Source organism: Scomber japonicus, chromosome 3, assembly GCF_027409825.1.
Source record: "Scomber japonicus isolate fScoJap1 chromosome 3, fScoJap1.pri, whole genome shotgun sequence".
In the NCBI taxonomy this organism is placed as follows: domain Eukaryota; kingdom Metazoa; phylum Chordata; class Actinopteri; order Scombriformes; family Scombridae; genus Scomber; species Scomber japonicus.
The window spans coordinates 28,163,588-28,178,402 of NC_070580.1; the positions used below are offsets into that span (position 1 = coordinate 28,163,588).

The following is a 14,815-nucleotide window of genomic DNA, read 5'->3' on the forward strand; positions in this document are numbered from 1 at the left end:
GATTTTTTTTTTGGCATATACACATAATTGTCCCAAACAGAACAACAGTCTTTTCACACATGACTTGACTGCTCTGTGTAGATTAAGGTTTTTTTGGGGGGGAGTTTTTCCCCATCGTGAACAACTTTGAGTTAAGCAATAATGACACACAGGAAGGAGAGCATTCTTCATTCCCTAACAGCTTCCCTCCTCAGTGATGAATTTAAAATGTATTCCCCAGTTTGATTGCTATTAATAAGCCACGCTTTAGCATGCCACCACAAGCTGTCAGAGGCCACCCTATAAATGTGCCCATCAATTTCATCTTCAGTTAGATATGACTTTACATTATGCTGCTTATTTTATAGAGGCAAACAATGTCCAAGCCACTATTGTTTAAAAGGGTTGTAACTATAAATGTTTATCTGTCTTTTACAACATGAAATTGGCTCATTAACAGTATCTTCTTTTGTGAAATATGCTATTTAAACAAAGTCCCTGATAAAAAAGTGTTCCATAACACCTGACTCGGTGGACATCTGTTCCATCAAGCCTCTGGTGGTTTTTATTAAAGTAACAGTGGTGTGAAAAATAAGCTTTTGACAACTAGTCCTGTTTCTCATAACCTGCAGCTATGTTACCATAAATACACAACCCTGTCTCCTAGAAATGATGTCTATATATATGACTAAATTGTTTACTCAGTTATGTTGTATTGGCAAATGTAATCATTGCCTGAATTATGTTCATAGGCAGTTTTCTTTTTTTAAAGTGAATAAAATGCAAAGTTAGTGACAGATTGTGGGGATTTTAATTTTAACAAAGTACTGCCAGTGCCTAAACATAACTATAAAACAGCTGAGTAAAATCTGAGAAATGAAATATGTTGTCCTTGAGCATTTTACTCATACAGTACGTCCTGTATCAACATGTTTGGCTGAACTTCCCAGACATGTTCTTTTACAACATTTCCTCATAATGCTAACAGAAAATCTAATTTAGGCAGCATTACATTTCCTTAGAAATATATGCTGTTGCAATTTAGTCGTCTATTATGTAATACCTGAACTCCCTCCAGCTCACCACCACAACACGGCCTTAAGTCACTACTTAGACTCTTCTTTTCTGTAGAGGGAGATACCAAACTCGATGGACTGAAAAGGGGAACACCACAAAATAAGTGTCTATGCACTCCATGCATTGTGCATTGCCTGTTGGCACCTACATCCTATTGGACTTGAATTTAAGCTTTATGGCACTTACTTGCACAATTAAAATTGATTAAAGTACGGTAATTCAATTAATCTTTTGAAGTAAAATATATCCCAGAGTCCAACAGAGATGTGTGTTAGTCATTTATGTTCTAATAGTTGTGTAATTATATAAGTTGAGTATAAATATGTGTTCAAATGTTTGTGTGGTACAGCACTCAAGCCTGTCTTTATAAATATTGACTTTAAAAACTGTGCTACAAAGTACTCTAAAAATCAGCATACTATTCATTCGTGTTGTACAAGTATAATACCTCCCACCCACCCAACATCGTACTCACTCCCTGAAATCCTCTACTCCTTCACACTCGGCTAAAGACAGACGAGGGGGAGAGAGAGAGAACTCAAAGCACTACATAACCTGTGAATTAATTTTAGTACCCGAGAGACTCCACTCCAGGTTTTAATAGCTGCATTCCCTCTTTGTTACCTCCCTACATACTCATCCACTCTAAAGCTCCATTAACATTCATTCGGCACTCAACATTTTTTTACCTGGTGATATTTTCCACTGGGTGGGCACCACCCACACTCACCCCATCACTATCATCACGTCAAACTCACTCCCTTCAGCTGTTGGAGACATAGGCTTTGACTCACAGTCCATATTTAAAGTGTTGTAATGTATATAACGACCTACATTAGTCATGACTTCTTTTTTAAAAATTTACCTTTCATACACTACACACAGTAAAAACCCTGACTTACTTTTTTTCATCATACATATAGAGTACAAACTGTTTGGTGTTTGGATTTTTCAGTTTAAAATGGCAACTTTCACATGCAGATTTTAACAGTTGTAGCAAACTAATGAGGACACATTTAGCTCCATGAATGAGTTGTAAAGTGACCTTCTGATGTTTCCAGCTGTTCCATGTGGTAGAAATGGTTGTTCTTGACTGTATTGCAGTTCATATTAGTATCATTAGTTGGAAAAATATAAGATCAGACTAAGATCAATTATTACAGTCTTACCTTGTCTGGCTGCTTAGCTTACACACTTTTTTAAAAAATCTGTATGTTTTCACTTTGTAAGAGAAACGTCTAACGTAATGCTATCTCAGGTAAAGGTGGCTTGGACTATAGGAGTATTAACCTCCCCAAATCCAATAAAAGGTTAGAGTTAAATTCATTCTTTAGACCCTTGTGGTTTCGGTTTTGGAAAGACTTGAACGAATGGGACCCCACTCTCAAAAGGTATTACTCTTCTTACAGGCCAATGCACACCACTTCAGCTTAATAAGAAATCTGAAGATTAACTGCAGTGTCTGGTTACGTTTGCTAAGCTATGATTTGACAATCAGTGTTCATAGGTGCATTTTGTGGCTTGTTTGTGGCTTTGAAAATCAGAGTTTTCTCTAAATGTTCATTTTTATGGTGTACTGAACAGTTTTAGCAATTTTACTGTGATGCAATTGGAGCAACAAGGATGTGAACAGTGTATGCTATCATGTATTGGTCAATACACTAACTGACTGATGTATAATTAGCCCCTGAGAATGCCTCACAGTGATTGCCTCACAGTGATTGCCTCACTAAATGTAAGCTATTATGAAATGTTCTGACTGACTATACATACATAGTGTTGTAGCACTCAGTGGATCTAGGTTTTAGAGTACTGTTAATTTCCCTTTTTGGATAGAGCAGTGACCATGGGTGTGCACATTCGCCCCCCCCCTCGTGGCCCAATTGTTGAAAAACGCGTGCTAAAGTGCCCGCTTAGGAGCCAAAACGTGCGCTAAGTTGTCGCTGGTTGGCAAAACATACTAAACTGCCCTCTTGGGTGGCAAAAAGCGTGCTAAAGTGCCTTCTTCAGTGGTGAGAACACGTTGTATGTGCCCTTTTCTTTTCTTTTCGGCCCTGCCCTTCAAAAAGTCTGTGCACGCCACTGGCAGTGACCCTGTTGACCTTCTCACAATCTGTTCTCGAAGACATGAAGTGTAAAGACCATTACGTTTCCAGCTCCACACAGCATCTATAGGTCTGCTCTGAAGTTGTGATTAACATGCAAGAATGCAAGAAAGCATCAAAGACAGAAACTATTTAAGCAGGAGGATTGATTTTGGATTAGAAATAAAACAGGAAGCATGCTGACTTTTCTAACTGTTTGACTTTCAGCAACAAGTTAAAAACCTACCATGATGTGATCCCCATCTCCTGCCTTACCGAGTTCCCCAATGTGGTTCAGATGGCCAAGGTAAGAAGTTGATATTGTGCAAAACAGATTGCCATAAAAATGTTTTCTTGCACACAGTATAATTAAAATGTACCTTTTGACTTACAGCTTGTTTGTGAAGAGGTAAACGTGGACAGGTTTTACCCTGTCCTCTACCCAAAGGTAGGCACTATTTATCATTGTGATTTTTTTTTTTAAATTATAATTATTTTCTTGGCGCTTAGCTCGGTGAAATTTAGTGGACACTTTATCTTCTTGTCCTCAGGCATCAAGGCTAATTGTCACCTTTGATGAGCATGTGATCAGCAATAACTTCAAGTTTGGGGTTATTTATCAAAAGTTTGGCCAGGTGCGTGCTCTTCAGAGATACAGCTCCTATTCTTTGCTTTTGAAGTCACTGAATATGTCCTTCACTTCCTCCTTCCAGACAGCAGAGGAGGAGCTGTTCGGCAACATGGAAGAAAGTACTGCCTTTGTCGAGTTCTTGGAGTTTCTGGGCCACAAGATTGAACTTCATGACTTTAAAGGGTTTGGATGTTTTTCACTTCAATTTCTTTCTATTTTCTCAGCAGCAGATTAAGTGCTTTTTGGTTCATTCTTAGTATAGTGCTTTACCTCATGTCTGTCCGAAGCAGGCCATCTTTCACTTTGCTATTGATCAGAGTTGACTTTAAATGAATCCCTGAAAAAAACGATTTAGAGTGTCCTGATATTTGTAGTGCTGCTGACATTGTGACTGAATAGGCAGAAGAAGTGCCCTTGGCATTCCCTCAGTGATGGATGAGCAGGGATGAGCATGGTGCTCTGAGAGCATGCACTTATGTTCCACTCCTGACACCGCTTTGTTCGTCTCTCTTCTGTCTCGCTTTTAGTTGCTCACCTTAATCCCCTACTCGCCTGTTCTTCTCATTCTTTCTTGTCATCTCCTATTCTTTTATTCTCCTCCTTTTTCATGCTTCTCCTTTTCTTCTCCAGGTTTCGGGGTGGGCTGGACGTCACACACGGGCAGACGGGGACAGAATCTGTCTACACAAGTTTCCATAACAAGGAGATTATGTTCCATGTGTCCACCAAGCTGCCTTACACAGAGGGAGACTCGCAGCAGGTATAGTGACATTGCAGTGTAATTAACAGTGTAACTAATACCTGTTTCACTACTGTTTTCAATATGCTTCATTAATTAATTTGTAAAGACCTCTTCGTGTGACTTCTCCATGTGTCAGAGTGCAGCAGCAACAGTAGCTAATGTGTGGGCAGTGTTGAAATCCAAAGTTTTTGGTTAATGTACTATTCCTGAGGTGTAAACTAAAATCATAAAGGAAATATTCAAGAACCTTTACCTTTAAAGCCCTACTTGTGCTTTACAAGTGCACCACAAATGTTGGTGTACAGCCATCAAACCTGCAATTTAGGTTTGCAGGTTTGATGTCCAGGTTGATGTTACCCTCCTATCTTAGAGAAATATCTTCTTTTTTTTAAGGGCTATCATTTTCACACATTGCAGTATTCTCCTCTGGCACTGGAAGGTATTGTAGGTTTTGAAACTGAGGACTTCTTTGACACCATGTTGCAATAAGCTACATTCATCCTCAGCTGCTCTTTAGAGCCTCTTAGATTGTTTTGATCTTTGTTGCCACAGTAACCCTGAACAGACTGTCCATATTGCCGAGGCATGAAGAGAAACAGACATAAACAACACCCACATGGGATGATTTATGAGGGAACTTGAGAAAAGGAGGCAAGGTCCAGCCGTAATAACATATCATTATTTCAGGATGGAGAAAGCGCAAAATTAATGGACTGAATTTGATCTGATTTGAGGTGATATACAGTATTAACAGATGCCAACTGTCTCAATCCACATTTGCTGAGTTCAAGTGTCTAGTTAAAGTGTCTAACTGTCGGCGGTGTCGCTTGAGTTTCACAGAGAAAGTGGGATAAATGTTCTTCAGCTATCTGGGTTCAGATAGCTCGTGAGTAAATATTAGAGCTGACAGCCAATAAGCGCAGGGATGATGCAGTAGCAGCCCGGATGCTCTGCCTTTGCGGCCACATGCATCCTTTTTCCCTCTCAGCATTCACCACTGTCTTACACTGCTGACACCGATTTCTTCTAAAAGGGCAAAGGTATATTATGGACAAAAGTATTTAATAATTAGTTTCCAATGGGTAGCTTTTTATCCTGTCAACTGTAGATGAACTGTTGATAGATCTCTGTGTTTAGTGTGTGTCAATACAGTTTATGTGCTATGTGCTAAAGTATTTTGATCATTTCTAAGAAATTTGCATATTTGAATAATGTAGTTGGGGCAGCTTTTGGAATGTTAAAACATTTTCTATTTATTAAGCAGTAACTTAACGTGTATAGCATATTCGTGGCTGCTATGTCTTCAGCAAGTTATGTAAACCTGCGAGAGCCTGAAACAGATGGTTGACTGTTCTTATGTGAACAAACAGAATGGCATAACAGACAGAGGCTGTAAAGTAATCGTGCTGATAACTGAGAAAGGATCATATATCCAAGATTAAATATTTGCTGTGCTGTACTGTGCACACAATTGATCTACTCTTGAGATATTTAATAGCAGCACCACCCAACACCAAAGTTAATGTCACAAGGTGTGATGTGGCTTTGTTAAAAGGCTGCAGAGTTAAATAACGTGATGACTGATGGAGGGTAATCAACGCACGCTGTCACTGAGCAGGTGTCACGATGTTGGAGGCTTTTTACTGAGGAGGAACACAGGAGCTGGGTCTATTTTTGCCCAGACTTTCTGCTCTGAGTATTTCTGTTTATCACCAAACTCTATCTGGCTGCAAAATCTGATATATGTGCTTCCACTCACATGCTGTGGAATGATCTGGGTCACGCTGTCTCCATGATAACAATCTATTTCCATTTTTGGTGGGCTGAACAGAATTAATTTCGACTTTCTTCTAGCATTGTAGTATTTTTGGAGTATTTTACTGTTTGATTGCAACATTTCTGGAAGAAGCCAACTACTGCACTTAGTCATGTTTTTCAATTGTTTCATTTTCACATGAAGAGAGCAAAGTCTTATGTTCTCTGTTATTTATGGGAGCTTGCGTGCCATCGAAATAAGAGTTCCTAGCAAAAGGCAATGTGGTGACATTGTAAATTCATATTTCAGCAGAGGAAGAAGGTGTCCCTAATTCTTGGCAAACATCAAGCTTCTTAAAAGATATTGCTTGAATAAAATTTTAATATTGAGCACAGTCACTTCATCCTCCAAATGCACGGCTGTCCTTCTGGCAACTTTAAGCTTTCCGGCAACAAGAAGAATACAACAATGATTTTGGTCACTGACACTCAGACATTTGTATTATCATAAACCACTTTTGTTTGACTTTGTGGTGCCGCCACTGCTATTCAAAGTCATTCATGTTCACACCATCAACAGCCTTTGAAAGCTTGGGCCTAAATTATTCAAGCCCAGTCATAGCTCCATTCAGTGTGTAGTGACTTAAAACAAAATAACAATGAGCACATCATACAGCACTAGGTCAACTTTACAGTGTTACAGTAGCCATTTCACATAAACAGTCAGTTTATAGGTGTGATATTTTTCAGTTTATATTTATATAATCTGTTAAGGCGGATCCTGGAAGTGATGCGTGAATTCGCTGACTTGTCATTTGAGTTGTTTGTGCTGTTGTTAGTTCTGTTTATCTATGTATTTATCTCATTCAGCTGCAGAGGAAGAGGCACATAGGCAACGACATTGTAGCCATCGTGTTCCAGGAAGATAACACGCCCTTTGTACCAGACATGATCCAGTCCAACTTCCTGCATGCGTATGTCGTGGTTCAGGTGGAGGATTCTTGCACAGACAATGTCACCTACAAGGTTGGTTGGACATGTGTGACCTGTTTGGATTCCCTCATTCATTATTCAGGAGCATATATTCGATATGTATCACAATGTATCTTGCAGAAGGATTTCATAGCCTTTTCTTTCAGGTGTCTGTGACAGCGAGGGATGATGTACCTTTCTTTGGGCCTGCTCTGCCTGACCCTGCCATCTTCAAAAAGGTCAGTGTTCACACCAGTGCACAAATTCAGCTCCACTTTACAAGCAGAAAACATGAACCTTGTTTCTCTCTCGCTATATATATATATGCCTTCCTCAGGGCCCAGAGTTTCGAGAGTTCCTCTTCACCAAGCTCATCAATGCAGAGTACGCCTGTTACAAAGCTGAGAAGTTTGCTAAGCTGGAGGTGAGAAGAGTTCTACAATGAAAACATCACTGTTAGATTGTGAATACATGTAGTGTATGTGTGCACAAGTAAGCACATACCTGGATAGATGTGCATCCTGCTGGTTTTCTTCATAGGAAGTGATTTCCAGTGACAAGATGGGTTTATTTTCATCAATGCTTTCTCAAACAACCACAAAGCAAATAAGCTGATGTGGTGCTGTTGTATCATTTTTATCCATGTGGTTTAATTTGAAATCACTAACTAATTTGCATCTGTCAACTTTCAAATAAAACAAGTGCCAGTACCTGCGCAAACTGTCTGTGTTGTTTGGTTTCAGGAGCGCACACGTTCAGCCCTGTTGGAGACTTTGTATGAGGAGCTGCACATCAACAGCCAGTCCATGATGGGTATGGGTGGAGACGAAGATAAGCTAGAGAATGGGGGTGGAGGAGGAGGAGGAGGCTTCTTTGAATCCTTTAAGGTACAGCCCCATCCCTCATTTGATGAGGCGCACCGTTAATCTGCAACTCCACATGCATGAAAGAGAATGGTAATGAGTGGAGAAACTTTTAGGATGCTTTTTTTGCCTCTCCTGTCTCTTGGCTGGGACTCTGGGTATTCACACATGAGAAGACAAAGCATAGAGAATTTTCAGTATCTCAAAGGACCAGTCCTGTGGCATTTGATTTCCTCACTTGGCTGGGACTTATGAACTCGGTGTGTTTTCACGTGATGGTGTGGTTTTTGAGACTGGGAAGCGTTCTGTTGTGTACAGAAGGCACTGACTGAGAGTGCTCCATCAATGACCATTAGGGTGGTGGAGCGTAGCCCAGCCGTTGAGGCACAGCGGTGGGAGCTGTGATTGTGTGTGCCTGATGAACGATTTAATGACCACTCATTAGGGAGTTGATGATGCAGTTTGCATGTTTCCCCATGGGCAAGTGTTCCTCTGCTGTTTTTTTCTTCTCTGTGTTTCTTAGTAGTTCTCAGCCGTCTTTTATGTATTTCTCTGCAATGTGAGAGAAATGTATCCACCTTTATCTCAGCCTCTCTGTCTCTGTTGTCTATTTAGATTCATCTTTTTCCCATACCCACAAATCCTCTCTCTCTCTTTTTCTGTCTACCCATCGAGAGCCATCATGCTGCCTCCCTTTCTCTCTTTCACACCTCCACAAATTACATGTGCAAAAATTCCCCACTCTCTTGTTCTCTCTCTCTGCCTCTGTCAAGCTGCGTAGATTTTGCTGTCCTGCTGTCTCTCCTACTTTCTCTCATAGTCTTGGTCTTCCTGGCTCACGCTGTGTCTCATCTCCCCCTCCCATAACACAAAACTCCAGTATAGACTCACTACTGTTGAATGACAACTTAGTACATACGAGATGCGGTTTCATCCTCCTACACTTCAAAGCCTACACTCTCCTCAACCCTCTGTGAACCTCCATTTTTCTCATGTAGCCTTTCCCGCCTGACTGTTGACCTGCACTGCCCCTAAGTGTTCAAAAATAGTCCTGCATACACACGCAAATAAACACACGTCCATGCCCTCAGAGATTCATCACATTTATTCTAAAGTAAACACACATATAAGCTCTTCGAAATAGGTTCAGTATGTAGTCTTATCAACAGTATGAGTAGTAATAGACAAAACTAAACATTCATTAAAAATAATTGGCCAAATGCAGCAGTCTATAACAAAATGAATATTTTTGACAAATCTGGATATATTATATAATTATGTAAATACATTGCATGTATTACAACCAAGTTTTGTGAAAATACAGTGGAAATTAAACATACACTGTGTATTTATTCACCAAAATGTACATATACAGTATATAAGCATTTGAAATGGGCTTAATTTGGACTTAATTTGAGCATAAATCCATATACTGTACGTGTGTGGTATATATTGCCTTGAAACATCAGTCAGTGTGTTGCATTTCCACATTGTATCAAAGTGGATCCACTGATAGTATCTCCTCGTTTTTCTCTGTAGCGGGTCATCCGCAGCAGAAGCCAGTCTATGGACGCCATGGGCCTCAGTAACAAGAAGTCAAACACAGTCTCCACTAGTCACAGTGGCAGCTTTACCCACAATCCCGCAGAGAGCCCCAAAACCCCAGGGATTGTAAGTAACGCAGTTTGGTTCACATGATGCCTACCCAATACATACATTCATAGCACAGTGGACAAATGCTCATACACACACATCTAACCCCCATTCTTTCTTACCAGCAGCACTTCCATCAGTAGTTTCACATCAAAGCCCTCGCTTTTACTCCTGACATTTTAAATTCACCCTTGCTTTGTGCTAAAGCAGCTTTCACTGATTGCCTTTTTTTCCATTTACAGCTCACAGTGTTCTTATTAATGACAAGTTTTTTTGTTTGGAAAAATTAACAGCATAATTCATTCTCAGCATTTCATCCATTATCATCTGTTGACAGAATCCTCATCACCACATTGTTTGACAGTTAAATATCTAGGATGGTATTAAAAATGGTGTGTGTGAATTTAACAATTTCCCTCCTCAATACAAGATGACTGATTGTTTGTGAGCCCCTATTTAGTCTCTGTCCTGACTCTTAAAGTGAACTCAGTGTAGCAGCTGTTTGACTACCCAGACTCCCTCCCTCCTTAATGTGCTTTTGTCATGACTGCATCCTCCTGTAAACGTTATAACTTCTCTATGCAGCCGTGTATATGTGCATGTGTTGCTGCAGATGCATGGCACAAGCCACAAATACAAGAAGCTCACTGTCTGGTTTGTGTTTCTTTCAAAGGTCGGGGGTTGATTATGTTTCTGCTCAATTTGTTGCAATTTGGAATTTGGTTATTGACAGTATTTTGAATTGGAATTAAAATAACATAAATTCTGAAAGAACCAAGTTTTCTAAAAGCTACTCCTTTGAATTGTGTCCTTTTGCCCTTTTTTTCCTTTTGAATGCATCACTAAACCGACCTGTATCCCTCAGGGCAGAAACTGCCGACATGCCTGCTACCTCGGTGGCTCTCTACTGCTGTCATCTACTGCTGTGCCCTCCTGTGTCGAACACCAGGCTGCTTTGGCTCCAAAAAGCTTCTTGCTGTTATTTTAATGTCATGTCTCCTCTATTAAGCCATGCTGTGAGCTCCTTTTTAAGCTCTTTTGCGCCATGCTGTTTAAATTCTGTGTGCTGGTGTGCATGAGATCTTATGATATGTTTCTTTTCTTTTCCTTACCCCTCCTGCTTTTTCAATCTCTCATCTCCTTTTCTCTCTGCTTCCCTTGCCCTGCCTTGTTGGCCTAAGTCATTGCTTGTCCCAGGGAAAAGTCCCAGTAAATATGGACGACGAGGCAGTGCCATAGGGATAGGAACCATAGAAGAGGTTCATGTATATCTTCTCCCTTCTTGTTTACTGTTTTTGTCTCTAACCTTTACTTTTCTAATGTATTTTTATCATCTAAGTGTAAAATTAGTAGTTTTTAGAGTCAAATGTGCCTGCTCAGTGTGTTAGCTCCTGTGGATGTGAGAGGTTTTCTGATGTGTAGGTGTAGTAAGTTACAATGCCATTTGCTTAATTGTGGTTTCAATTACAATTTCATTCATTTCATTCATTCATATAATGACTAAACCTCCTTGCATTCATGTATTATGGCAGAGGGAATGATTTATCACAGTCTCAGAGATGCTATAGCTTATTTACCTCCCTGAATTGTAAAGGCTTTTTACAGGTTAATTTTAGATGAGTCTTGTTTTTTTTTGTTTCATGTTATGCTTTCCATGGCAGCAGACCTCAGAGCCTCATGCATGAATTTCCTTCACTTCATTTAACTTTTAAATTTATTATCAAACACTGCAAGATAAAAGTAATAACGTCAGTAAAGACTCCCACTTCTGTACTTATACATAGTAACTCATGATGAATCATACGGCATCTTAAATTAGAAGTGTGTACCAGAAATTCGAACAAGTAAACTCAACAGTCTGACCTCAATACTTAAATCATAACTGAATAGAAAAATCCAGCAGGAGGCTTTTTTTTCAAAAGCTGCCAAAGCCTGATGTAAAAGTTAAAATAAGAGAATTAGACTAAAAAAGTTTCTTAACCTGTGTGTTGATATCAAACCAATTCCTGTCTGAAGGCCATGCACCATGGATTTGTATAACTTGTTGCCAAATGTGTCATTACATTATCAAGCCATCAGTTCATAATTTCGTCACCCTATATATATGTTTTACATGTAGATGCTTTCACTTCCACTAGCCTACCTTGTCATGCATTGTATTTAATTTCTGATGTGGTTGTGAAACGGTTACACTGCCCCCAGAGTGTGTCTGACTTTCCTCTCCCTACCTGCTGTCAGTCATTGATAATTCCTGGAAAAAGCCCAACCAGGAAAAAGTCTGGGCCCTTCGGCTCCCGTCGCAGCAGTGCCATTGGCATCGAGAACATCCAGGAGGTCCAAGAGAGGAGGTGAGAGGACAGAGCAGAGCTGATCAGCAGGGAGTGGGTAGTGAGGAGAGAATAGTGTTGCAACAGATGGAAACCACGACATTAATATGAAAAATTCAGCTAATGGGAGATATACTGTGGATGATACATGCTCTTGTTGGACAGCAGTCTTTGACTAAGAAAGGGGATCATTAATGATTAATGCTATGTGTTGTGCTATGGAGTTTTTTGAATGACAGAACTGTTAAGATGCTACCTGGATTCTGGGATGTAACATCTGAATAGGAGTTTAATAGCAGCCAAAACATCCTAATTACTGTATATGAGGCTTAAATCCATGGATTATTACTGTAGTACAATGCAGCACTTGCATAATCAATCGATCACTTGATGAGAACAGACTTTTCTGTTTAATATAATTTTTTTCTGCAGACATTTACCATGCTAGACCAATTTCTGTTTGACAGTAAGAAAAGCATACCAACAGGTAAAAGCGGATGTAAGAACTGATTCAATACAAGATCCATCTTAGTCAGCTTCTTCAAACAAAGCAAATGCTGCTGGGTTTTCTCATAGATCATGTTGGTATTGCTGTCAAAGATTAACTTTTTTTTTTTAAGTGCCAAAATACTTCTGCCTCCTAGCCACTAATCACATTGTTGCCTGGGGTGTAGTGGCGACTAAAATCAAAGCAGACATCCATATTTTTTGTCACATTTAGTTCTAAAACCTTCATTAAAATCAGCAATACTAAAGCCTCAGTTTGTGGTTTGTAGCACACTAAAGGCCACTTCTTCTGATCTTACAACACATTTTAAGATAATATCCATGTGTTGTGTCATCAACTTGCACTGTTTTGATGTCCCAATCTCCATCTCTGTCTCTGCAGCCGGGAGGTGTCACCCAGCACCCAGAGGACACCGGACAGCAGCTTCTTGTCGCAGGAAAACAAAACAGAGAATTCATCCAATCATAGTTCTCCAGAGTTTGCTGCTACTAAGAACAGGTGACTATTATTTAAATATGTGATCTAATAACACTCAGTATACATAATATAATACATAACTGCAGATTGGGAAGTTATTTGTGGTGGTTGATGCCTTGGATGTGTGGTGAGGGGGTTGCATTTAAATCATCTCCTCGAGCATCCACCTTCATAGTCGAGTTTCTAATGCTTTCTAGTATTTGTAATGCAGCATGCTAAAACATTTCAAAATGTCAGTTATTTTTTCCGAAATTACTTTTCAAAGTAAAGTAGTAGCTTATTAATGCCGCCTCTCATTTTGACAGGAGGTACCCAGTAAAAGTCCAGTTTAGATGAGAGTACAATACATTTTCGACTTTGTATATAAAGCTGAAGTCTCTTAAATGGGCATAAATGCATTAACACTGGTATTCTGCAATGAATAGTGTTGTTAAGTAATGTTTTCTCATAATTAAGTTATATTTGAGTAATATATTTGAGTAAATTTGAGATATTTGACACAAAAGCAAACTCACCTCTGTCTACCATCTAATGGAAAATACGAGATGCTGTGAATAACTTCATTGTCAGGGAGACACAGGTGTTTGTGCGGTCAGAGTGACCCAGGTGTGTAGTTTGGCGATGTGTTGCAGGGCGCCGTCTATCCCTGAGGCTCAGGACCTTTCCCGCTCTTCCTCCAACGCCAGCAGCTTTGCCAGCGTTGTAGAGGAGCACGAGACCGAGCATGAGGCAGACGAGGACTACGACACTGGACTGGTGGGTGGAGAGCAATAACACATCATGAAAGTGCGTGTCATGTCATCCAAAACAGCAGGCAAAATCTTCCTCTCTGTTACCTGAGCAGCTGAAAGGATGTGAGATGGTTTGATGGATTTCTCCATGTTCTAGTAATAATAGGTTTCAAAATCTACATTTTGTATTCCGAAATGAAAGAAAAAAAGTTCATGCATGTAGAGCTCCATATTCTGATAATGTTAGTTGGTAACTTCCTAACCTCCTTCTACCCTTCCTACAGGAAAGTGCGTCCTGTGTTACGCCACTCAAGAAAGAGTCATTTTTGTACAGCTCTGGGGTAGAAGACAGCACATGCAGTACCAGCCAAGGAAGTTTTTCAGGTGAGTTTAAGAGATAAAGGAACCTCATATTACTGGGCCACTGGTAGCCTCAGGGTGTGGGAAGCAGGCAACTTACTAAAAGGTTGACTCTTTCACACATTTAGAGTATCGGGGGAAAATCTAGATGGGGCATATGTAAGAATAACACACTCTGCTTCCTGAGCAATTAATATGCCAGTGCCCTTAAGTGATAAACCTCACCTCAGCTGCACCAGTTGAGATCAGTGCCAACAACAGTAGACTCTTGATAAAAAGAGCACTAACTCTTCTCACGCAAATGAAGTTAACTTTGCCTTAAAAACTGAAAACTTATCTATAATTCCCACACAACCTCTGCTATGCTGCACTTTTTTTTTCTGTCACTAATGATTCACCCTGAACCATTAATCTTTTGGATGCTGGGGTATCCTTTTTTTGGCTAGAACAGCTGGCAGCATTTTGTTCTTGAGTTTATTAACCATGACAGCCACACATCTGTCGCCTCCCTCCCAGCAGCTTCTCGTCTTGAGCAGCAACCCGACGGAGTGAAGGCATCAGAGCCAAAAGCGACAGACAGCCGGCCCAAGACAGAGCGCCCCCCGCAGGAGCACAAGTTCTCAACGGTGAGACAAAGTGCCTGACATCAGTACTGC

The 14,815-nt window shown here is 40.1% G+C and overlaps 1 protein-coding gene across 1 annotated transcript in view; it reads left to right on the plus strand.

Annotated features, from left to right (window-relative positions):
- The window catches only part of LOC128355326 (rap1 GTPase-activating protein 1-like), a 74,841-nt gene that overhangs the window by 58,808 nt on the left and 1,218 nt on the right, over positions 1-14,815 (plus strand). The window contains exons 10-25 of the mRNA XM_053315572.1: positions 3,369-3,447; positions 3,535-3,588; positions 3,692-3,775; positions 3,854-3,954; positions 4,402-4,531; positions 7,139-7,294; positions 7,408-7,479; positions 7,578-7,664; positions 7,984-8,127; positions 9,643-9,774; positions 10,938-11,015; positions 11,995-12,104; positions 12,973-13,089; positions 13,701-13,824; positions 14,084-14,183; positions 14,679-14,785. Coding sequence (XP_053171547.1) covers positions 3,369-3,447; positions 3,535-3,588; positions 3,692-3,775; positions 3,854-3,954; positions 4,402-4,531; positions 7,139-7,294; positions 7,408-7,479; positions 7,578-7,664; positions 7,984-8,127; positions 9,643-9,774; positions 10,938-11,015; positions 11,995-12,104; positions 12,973-13,089; positions 13,701-13,824; positions 14,084-14,183; positions 14,679-14,785 — 1,675 coding nt within the window. The remainder of the gene's footprint in view (positions 1-3,368; positions 3,448-3,534; positions 3,589-3,691; positions 3,776-3,853; positions 3,955-4,401; positions 4,532-7,138; positions 7,295-7,407; positions 7,480-7,577; positions 7,665-7,983; positions 8,128-9,642; positions 9,775-10,937; positions 11,016-11,994; positions 12,105-12,972; positions 13,090-13,700; positions 13,825-14,083; positions 14,184-14,678; positions 14,786-14,815) is intronic.